Raw genomic sequence first — 10,618 nt, 5'->3', positions numbered from 1 at the left:
AATTTTAGTATGTATGTGATCATTTATCAATATTACCTATTGCCCACAACTGTGTGGCAGATTGTAATATCTATCAATAAATAAATCTATCTATTGCTGCAAAAAAAAAAATATTACTCTTCTCTTGCAACCTTTCAACACAATTTATCTATAATGTTAGTTATTTTCAAATCATTCTGCATATCATTTTATTCATTGGTTGATATCTTGTTTTTTGTTCTTAACCCTGAAGAAGGCTTGAAATTTAGGCCGAAACGTTGGCACTAATAAATAAGTTTTTACTCATTTGGGTTCTTCAGCGACTGCACTTTTTTTTCTGACCTTCATTCAAAATAAATGTATAACAATAAATTCTAATGAAGAAATAACTGCGCCTTGCGTTGAGGTGCTATAATTATATAACCGCACTTCCAACCATCTTCTTTACATTATATAAATCTACGGTCAACTATTAACCCATCAATATGATATTCTAGCTAATTCGGTAAGTATATTGGATATGTTTAAGAAACACTTAGACAGTATTTTGAATAGAGTAAATAATTGTCAATCTTTCCCTACTGTATAAAAGAGTGCTGAAGGAGAAAATAGCTGGCTAAATAGCCATCGGAAAATTAAAAATTTTTAAAGTAGCGGAAACTGACAATATTTTTGGAAATAATTAAGGCATACTGTGAACCTGGAGTTTTTTAAATTCACCTTTAAGTAAAAAATATCTGGGAAATTGGGAAAATGTCCGAGGAATGGAAGGAGTTTCTGCTTGTCCCAATTTACAAAAAGGAGCCGAACACAGATTGTAATAACTATCAAATAATCTCATTCCTTCAAGTTTGATATAAAATATTTACGTTAATCCTAACTAGTCGAATCCTCGAATATTATGAAATTTTTTTCAGCAATTACCTGAGTGATTTTAGGCAAAATCGTTATAAATTTTTTTTGTTAAATCAAATATTAAAGAAAAAGTTGGTTCATGAGCTTTATAAAGATTTCAAAAAACCTTAAGATTCAATTGACAAATATGGTATAATATATATATATAGAACTCAACATAATATTATATATAAATAATTGACTGTATAATTTCAATAAAAACGATTTTCAGGGGTGCAGTCAAAAGAGAACAAAAATAACCAACAACCATTTATTTACTGACGTTTCGCCCCACTTTGCAGAGCTTCTTCAGGGCCAAAAAGATTCAATAACAACTAAAAATATTTTGATATTGTAAGATATTAAGAAATAAAAAGGTAAATTAATGTAGGGTTAAAATTATGTAAAAATAACTGAAAAGAAAAGTGTATACAAATGAAAGAAAAGAAGAAATAATATTGTATTAATATAAAATAATAAGTTTATAAAAAAAATACGCCAACTATAAAAATCTTTAAGCTTATAATTATTTATCACTATTTTATTTCTTCTTTTCTTTCACTTCTATACAATTTTCTTTTCACTTATTTTTACATAATTTTAACCCTACATTAATTTACAATTAATTAAGCGTTTATTAATTAGGCGTTTGATTTTCAAATTAACAGGTTTGTTTATTCTCTTTTTTTTCCTTACTTAATTTTACCAACCCTTCTATTGTCCACTTTTATCCATTTTCCTTACCTACGTTATTAGTTGTGTTCACTAAATTATTGTTGTTTTCAATTTTTTTTTCTTCTATTCGTTTCTTTTGTTAAATTATACTTATATTTTGCATCTTTATCAATTATTATGGTTATATATATTTTCTTTCTCTCAATTTTCTTTTTCTTTCCATTTTTCAATTTTTAAATTATTAATAACTCATATGTTCATACTTCTTTGCATTATATAACTTTTTATAACATTTTTATTTTATTTCCTTAATTATGTTATTTTACCCAGTTTTTCAATTACCTATGTATACATTTTATTTCCCACTTCTCTCAACATTTCATTTTATTAATTCTATTGAGTAAAATTATCCATTTTATGTCATTCTGTTTATATATTTTTATTATTTTCTATACATATTGTGTTTGTTATCTTGTTCTCTTTTTAGCCCTGAAGAAGACTAGAAACTCTAGCCGAAACGTTGGCACAATTAAATAGGTTACACCAACTTATTTGTGTTTCATTTTTACCGCACCCCCAACCATCTTCTCCTCGTACATTAATTTACCTTTTTATATCTTACAATATCAGAATAAATTTAGTTGTTTTGTATCTTTTTAGCCCTGAGGATGATCTAAAAAATGGGTCGAAACGTCGGCTATTTCTTTTCTTTTGACCGCACCCCTGTCCATCTTATTCATAATATCTATCAATTTTCAATCACACCTTTTGGTTAAAAATAAATCAGTAATTATAAAAAATAATAGGTTTTGAATGCTTATATTTTATTTTGATTTTAAACATCAATAAGCTGAAAATTTGAGATTTGAAAATTATTAAATGAATATTTACAGTTTGGTCCTCTTGCAAGGCGAAGTCAGAAATGGAAGGGCTGGTTTGGGTGGTCTAATATGGAGCCTGGCTGGATTCACAATGACTTCAGGAGGGTCACTTGAACGCCTCGTCGACAGTTTGCTCCTACCCCACCTATATCATATTATTAACATAAATTTAATTATCTAGCGTTTACTAAAATATTACAAATAATAACCGTTATATAAGAAATTAATAGGGTTAAATATGATCATTCGGGTTCATGTTACAGAATACCAAAAAAAGATATTCAACGTTTTTTTGCATAATCATGAAAGATAATAATAATAAATGTGCTCAAGGCATATACCCTGAGTCTTAATATGTGTATACTTTAAAATTTATTTCTAGCCTGCTAAGTTTACATTTTTTTTTTACTGTGATCTGAGGAATTTTTATCTTGTACAGTAAATAAATCAAGCTAAACAACTAAAGAACTTTCACCAAGCTGAAATAATGTCCATGCTAGTCCTGAATATGATATTCAGCTCATTCGATTTTTATATAACAATACTCTACAACAAAAAAAGAGGGAATACGGCGAGTTGTGCATTTCCGGAGGATGTTTTAAATAAAACTGTATAAAAATGTATAGAAGTAAATTTGCTGTAGGAGATACAATAACATGATGAAAACATGTAGAGAATCAAATGATAGATAGAACTCCCAATAACATTTCTAGAGATCTCGAGGCCATCTTCTTTTTAAACGCCTAAGAGGATTATAAGCTAATGAAGGAGAAGCCAGGTTAGAAACAAGTGGGTTAAGGTGGTTGGGAAGTTTATCATGGTAGGATTGGTATCTGGTTCTGGCCAAATCGGTAACATATTCAACATTCAGGTCTTGATGGATAACTAAATTTGTGACAAATTGAGGATTTTGGACTGTAAGGATTGGATTCTGGAGGAATTAGATGGTTTAGTGGAGCACCGTATGTCCAGACGGGCCTTATAATAGTAATGTAGATCAGTCTTTGTAACTGAGTGGAAGTTTAGACAGTTTGTCTAGTAAATGTTGTAATAGTCCAAATCGACGAGCAGTTTCCTGTCTTTTCAGTCTTGTATAAGGATTCCGTGTCAGTCGTTTGTCCAGATGTAGTCTTAAGTAACAGATCTATTCGACAGGAATTAATGGGATATTATTAAAGTATACTGTGGGGAAGAAATGGAGGATTTGAATACCTATTCAGATGCTGAAAGCTATGGGATTGGACATTCGTTAAAATCTTGGAGCTTGGGCATGTTTGCCAATGCTGAATCATATATTTAATACTGGTGAACATACTGACCATAATTAAACTAATGGAGTGATCATTCAAAGCCAGATCAGATACTTTTTCATTCTCGTTAAGATTGGAAGGATTATCAAGTTTCAACATTAAAATACGTTAAAAAAAACAATACAACAATTATTCTGAATTCTGAAATTTTGTTATTGAAGCATCGACCTCTCATCAGCTCACAGATACCGTGAGTTTTATAAATAAATATCAATAAAGCTTTAACTTATTTCCAGAGCAACAAAGAGGCACGGCGGACGAATCGTTACGGGCATCGATCAAATAACATCGGATTTTGATACTAATTTGGGTTCTGCACAGGATGCTTTGAAAGAATTGAAGAATTCACTCAAGTGAACCTATGGAACTTTCACCCACTATAAACATTAAAAAAAACTTGATGGGTAAAATAAAAATTAGAGATGTTAATAAAACAAGTGCTACTGAAGCATATAGTAATGCTTAGCTTAATAACTTGGCTAAGTATATTGTGAAATTTTGCTAATGTTACGGTAAATTCGGTGGTGATTGGAGGAAAACTTTAATGTGATTTTCTATAACTGAGCCTGATGAGTTCATAAAATTTCTTTAGAAAGAAAAAGACAAGACGTACTGTAAACCTACCTATATCATAGATCTCCTCACTCTTCGTTCATCCATCCACTCATTAAACACCAGATCCCCTCCGAATGATTTATATATGCCCTCCTATAGAACCTCCTTCTTTAGCAAATCCTTCGTCATACGTGCAACCTCCCTCTGGAATTCTCTTCCCATCTCCATTCGCCAGTCCTCATCTATTCTCTCCTTTAAACAACACCTATTCCTTCATTTATTGAATAACCAAACCTCCACATCTTTGTAACCAAATAAATAGGCAGGTATTGATTAACATAATAAACAGTAGTAAAGCCAATATACCAATGTAATTTCATTCTACTATCTGAAAATTAGTAAAAGCTCGCCAGATAAAAATCTCACTATATGAACCATGTAATTATTCTTAGGGGACATATGTCACAGAATAAAGTTATTTTTTCATTTCATAAGGACCGATTCTCACACAGTTTTGATTTCACCGAATGTATGTGTGATTATTTTTTCTGTTTATATGAGAGAGCAGTTCATTTATTTTACATATATGTTCCATGCACTCTCTACATCAATGTTTTTTTACATTGATTTATGCATGTTGATAACATATTTAGACATATCCTCAATAATTATAGAAAAATCAATGATTAAAACAAAGACATAACGAAACTTTGTCACGAATAAAATATTAGTTTTGTTTATAATTTGTCTTCCTTTCCCGGATCGCATCATTCCACCAACTTGTATTAGATCCAATTTATTTTATTTTAAAACCCACATCAATATCCAATCCTGCTCTAAAAGCACCCAACCCTTAGGTTTAGAATAAAATGCACCCAAATTTTTTTCTGAAACGATCAAAACTACAATCCTACAATTCAGAATACTTATCCTAATCCTGAAAGGTAATTTATTAAAATAAATAATTAATAATTGATAAATTTTCTCATTGGCTCAAATACTGAATATCAACTTGAGGGATGAACACTGAAGACTCTCTCATGCATATCCAATATATTATTATTACGTTTATAGTAGAACTTACGAAAGGAAATAATTTTTATTTTATTATTATCTGTTTTTGAGATATAAATTTTTAAAAATAAATTCACTAACTACTGATCTTTTAGTACGTCCTATACAACATTTTTATGGAATTAGCTTTTTAAAAAGCTATATCTCGAAAACTATTTAACGTAAATAACTCTGTTAGGGCTCATACTTTAGGAAAATTACTCTTATTTAAATGACGACCTCTTCGGTTTTCTTGTGTTGTTCCTACTTTTTAAGATATAGAGCTCCGAATGAAAAATTAGTTTTTTTTATCGCTTTGAAACAGCCGCCATTTTTTATTCCCCCTACCTATACTTGGCAGACTCGTCAATTTTGACTATTAATTATACATAGTTTTTAATTAAAGTAATTAAAAATTGGGGTTAGATAACTGCCTTTTTTCTCCTCTTGGAACCTGGTACTACTTGGGCACTTTCGAAGGCCGATAAAAGGGATCTCCAAGTGCTAGAGAGAAAGATGGTCAGACGCATCTACGGCTTAGTAAAGGATGGTTCAGCTTGGAGAAGACGCACGAATTGGTAAGCCTGATGTTGGAAAAAATGTGAGAATTGGTAGGCTACCCTGAGAAGGAAAGAGATTCCAAATAAACTTAATAAGCGCCTACCTGGAACACGGCCGAGGGGCCACCCAAAGCTTGGATGGTGTTAAAGAGGATTCAAGAACCCTGCTTGGAGTAAGGAATTGGAGAGCAGCAGCACTTAACAGATTAAACTGGTGGAAGTTGCTTGAGGAGGCCAGGTCCCAGTAATGGGTTGTCGCGCCGATTGATGATGATGATGATGATAATATAGATGACTAGATATATAGATAAATATAGAACACTTACTATCTAGAAATGAAGAAATCACTCACCGTCCAACCAATATTCTTCCGTTATTGCAGGTTGGCTTACTGCACTCAGTTGCTTCAACTTCCTAGAATGAAAGTATACATTAGAGAAGAAGATCTTTCTGTGTAACATCTATATACCCTGGTAATACCAAGGCTATTTTTGTCATATTAAAACCAAAACAAGTTCAATGGATCATTTGTAAAACATCTCATCTCAATCATAGTTTCTTAGAATAGCTATATAATTTTAAATTCTTTTGAGCGAACGCAGAGAGAAGTCGACAACGAAGATCCAATTAAAGCGTTTATATTAGTTAAGTAGAGCATACTTACAACTGGGCTTTAATCTAATTACGTAAGTTTATAATTAGTTCATGTTTCCACTGTCTTTACATAACCTATACGAAGTATACAAAGTTCTTGCTCTGTGTGTTATTTTATTATAATTTGAGTTAAAAATTCTATAGAGATGCTATTGTAACACAATCACTGGATATTTTCCCAACAATCCTGTTCCTTATATTGTAATTATTATGTTAATTTTTTTTTTTTTTTTTTAACAAAATAAAGGTTCCTACGAAAGAAAATTTAGAAAAGAATTTTGAACAGAACCAAGCTTCATTTTATTTTTATTTATAGGTGCAGTTTGATAGAACTGTCATACAAAATTTAGTTATGCGAATAACACTGAATTAATATACTTTTTTTTAGAAGAATGTCATATGATATGAGTAAAAATTAGGATGATGTCCACAATATCTTTTATATATTATGCTGATCAATCATAAAACCAACATGTTCCTGTAGTATTAACATGATTGTGTTATATAAATAATAAATAAATATAGGAGAAAAAATATAATATGAATTTTAAAATATTGGCTGGCTATATGGAAGCAGACAAGGTTGAGTGGCAGTAAACACGCGAGCCGTGGGCACGACAGCTGATAGAGGAAAATTTATAAGGCATTCATGCATCCAAACAAATCGATTTTGGAATTCGTGTGTCTTACGTATATACTTCTGAATGGTTTAGGAAGCGATTAACTGCAATATATAGTTGAACAATCTGAATTGGTTTTACCCATGACGTAAACATGACGACATGTGGAATAAATAGTCAAAAAATTATTTTAAAACCTATTTAATTTTAAAATCGCTTATGTAACCGATCTAGCCCGAACCCGATATTATTCCTTCCATAATAAACTCCCTAACCACCCAAACCCACTAGATTCTAACCTTGCTTCCTCTTCCATTCCTGGCAATCCTCCGAGGCGTCTGAAAAGAAGATGGCCTCGTGACCTTATATTGTAAACTGTTTTTAGAGTTCTACTACTGGGTAGTTTCTCTACATCCTGTATCATATCATTATGTCATTATGATCAAATTTACTGGTTGTATTTTTTTTATACAGTTGTAAATATCAATAAATAAATGAAATAAGAAAAATAAAAAATCGCTTAGTGCGATATACAAAGAGGTATGAAGCAACAAATATTGACACAAACGAGATTAAAAAAACAGAGCTGAACAGAAAGCGGGATAAATGATCAGAACAGCAATTAGGAAATTTACTTGATTGATAAATTACTAAATTAAAAAATAGGTATTGTTGTAATTAAAAGAATTTATTGTTCATGGCCGCTTGGTAATTTAGAGGTCTGATTACCCAAAACAGTTTTGGGATTTGATCCTTCATTTCTATTTAGTGGAACCCGGCATGCTAGAATAACAGACGAAAACTATTTTTCATCCCCTATTTTAGGAAATAACATTTTGAATATGAATAAAGGTAACCTGTCAGTGATTGACTCTAGATTTAATTTTCGGATTTAGGGCACTTCCTCAGGCTCTACAGTCTTATTATTAGTGGCGCTGTGAGAGGGCTCGGGAAATCTACTGTAATTAGTTTTTTACTTATTTTTTATATAAGTTTAATTTATTCATTTATTTATTGAGTTTCTCCTTACTACTTTATGTAAATAGGTATATCATGTTTATCTTATATATACTTATTTCTTATTATTATTTACGTTAAAATTTTGGTATGAATATAATTATTTATCACCATTACTCATTGACCTAGTTGTGGCACTACATATTTAAGAATAAACAAATTTCTCTACAAACAAAAGTTTCGGTAAAATATGTTTAATAAAACTAAGAATTATAAAGGTCAATAGTGCCAATTACTTATGAGCTTTATAAATAGGTGCGCAAACTTATAGTCCAATAGTGTGAATGGAACATTGAACGCCTGCAAGTTCTTTGTCCTTTTATGAAGACAGGAACGATGAGAATAAAAGAACCAGGTCAATACATCGACTCCGCTAGGGTTAGTTACTTTTGAAAGTATGTTTCGCCGAAATTAATAGAGCAAGTAAGCAATACTTAAGTGCAAAATACAAAAAAAAAAAAATGAAGTCTAGCCATCAAGTCTATATTTCAGTATATAACTGTAGAACTTAATGACTAAGAACTTGAAAAAAGAGAGTTTTATTTATTTAATACCAGATAAGCCTGCTGGGCCTTATGGTTGATATAACCGTTACATTTTTTTAACAGCTGATATGGGGAAAGGGTGTAGTCTCGTACAAAAGCACACCTAACTAGATAGAACGTTACAATTTAAAAAAAAATAATAGTTAAAAATAATACTTTTTGTAAAAGAGAAAAGTAATATTAATAACAAAAATAACGACATACGTAGATCTTAGAAGATAAAGAAGTACCCTCTGTTAAATAAAAAAAAACAACAGTTAAAAAAGGTAATTTGAACAAAAGACGAAGAGAGAAAAAAATAAAATAGAAGTAGTGTGAATAACGGAATTAATAAACATATAATGTATAACAGAATGTCCTGAAACACCAAGCATGGCTTCAGTCTTCGGGTTGAGGTTGGGTTTCCCAAGTTGTAGGTCACTGGGAGTGGAACTTCATGAACCGTTTCTTGATGTAATCCTCTATTTATGGGACACCATTTATAATTCCCGATACAATTGGCTATTTCTTATAAACTAAGGAGCATTCACTGCGAATTTTAGGACTTTGTTTTGAAAAGATAGTCATTTTTTCCTTCTGCGAAAAGGAAGCCCCTTCCCAGACTTCACAGCCGTACATCAGTAGTGGCCTGAGAACGGTTTTAACAATAAGAACAGTTGAAAAGATTGGATACAAAAACCAGATAATATTGTTCAGAATACAAACAGGTCATTATGTGCGGCAGCATGAATTAATCTTAATACCATAATTATCAAAATGAAAAGAACACTCAAGTTCTTATATATTAGTAATTTGAAACATATCTTAAATAGATCCTTTAAAGATTATTATGAGCAAGAGTATAGATTATAATATAACATACAACCGAAATTGGTACGTTTTACATTAAAATGAAAAACAAAAAGGTAGGACTAGTTTATAAAAATAAAATTAATAAATCCAAATATCCTTGAAAATATTGTGGAGAAAACGTTTAACATAAATACAAATAAAGTAGAAAAACTTTATCGATACATAATACGGGAAAACGGTGTAATTTCGTATTTCAGTACGTCAAAATAATCTAAAGAAAGGAATATTTCGGAAGAAAAAATTTAGAAACCCTAACTGAAATTTTAATTAAAATAATCAACTAAAAAAAATACACAGCAAATTTTAATGAAACATGACAACTCTCTAATAAGTTGAACAAGAGAATTACTTTTCTAATATGAAAAGTAGAATTGTTATAATGGAAGTCCAATAGAGGGCAATGCAATAAATATCTCATTACAAACAAAATCAGTAATAGTAACAGTAAAATGTGGTTTTGGAAGAAAAGGTAATATTTTACATATCGTTTTTCTTGATGTAACTTAAAATTGGTCAATAAGAAGTAAATAAATAAACTTTGAATAAGAATGTACTAAATCTTAATTTATGTTAATCGACCGCATTAACGAAAAAAGATGGATAGGGTAACGGTTAAAATAGGGAAATTCCCTGAGAACTAGACATTTTATGAGGAACTCACCCATTCTGATCTTCTACCACAATCCCTATCTAGCATTACCCATCCCTACAATCCTACTCAATGGGTGAAACGGCAGTGACCCAGAGACCTATTGTAGATAATTATAACAATGGCCAGATATTTTAATAAGTCCCTGAGTGTCTGCGCCTAACGGAGTGCGAACCGTCACGCCTTGGTTTTTAATACCAGTGACACAGTTGAGAGAGTTCGGAGCCTCATCTTTCTTCCATAAGTAGGAGAAATAGCTATGTACAAAGATCTTCATGCTAAATGTAATACTGTAAATAGGAATAAACCTGTTAAAATGTTACATTACCTTAAGTTTAATTTTGTTTTCTTTCTTTTTTTTTTTAATTTATATA

The 10,618-nt window shown here is 30.8% G+C and overlaps 1 protein-coding gene across 3 annotated transcripts in view; it reads right to left on the bottom strand.

The window, feature by feature from the left end:
* The window catches only part of LOC106683488 (uncharacterized), an 84,416-nt gene that overhangs the window by 8,026 nt on the left and 65,772 nt on the right, over positions 1 to 10,618 (bottom strand). For 2 of the 3 annotated variants that reach the window (XM_067050511.1, XM_014424988.3), the window contains exons 3-4: positions 6,260 to 6,321; positions 2,440 to 2,574 (exon numbers count right to left, since the gene is read on the bottom strand). In XM_067050511.1, the coding sequence (XP_066906612.1) occupies positions 2,440 to 2,574; positions 6,260 to 6,321 (197 nt within the window). The remainder of the gene's footprint in view (positions 1 to 2,439; positions 2,575 to 6,259; positions 6,322 to 10,618) is intronic. The other variant, XM_067050512.1, reaches the window with a different exon arrangement.

Source organism: Halyomorpha halys, unplaced genomic scaffold (genome assembly GCF_000696795.3).
Source record: "Halyomorpha halys isolate HHAL.00 unplaced genomic scaffold, Hhal_1.1 Scaffold488.1, whole genome shotgun sequence".
NCBI classification, from domain to species: Eukaryota; Metazoa; Arthropoda; class Insecta; order Hemiptera; family Pentatomidae; genus Halyomorpha; species Halyomorpha halys.
Note: the sequence above shows the minus strand (reverse complement) of the source record. Positions and strands in the feature narration are given on the sequence as shown.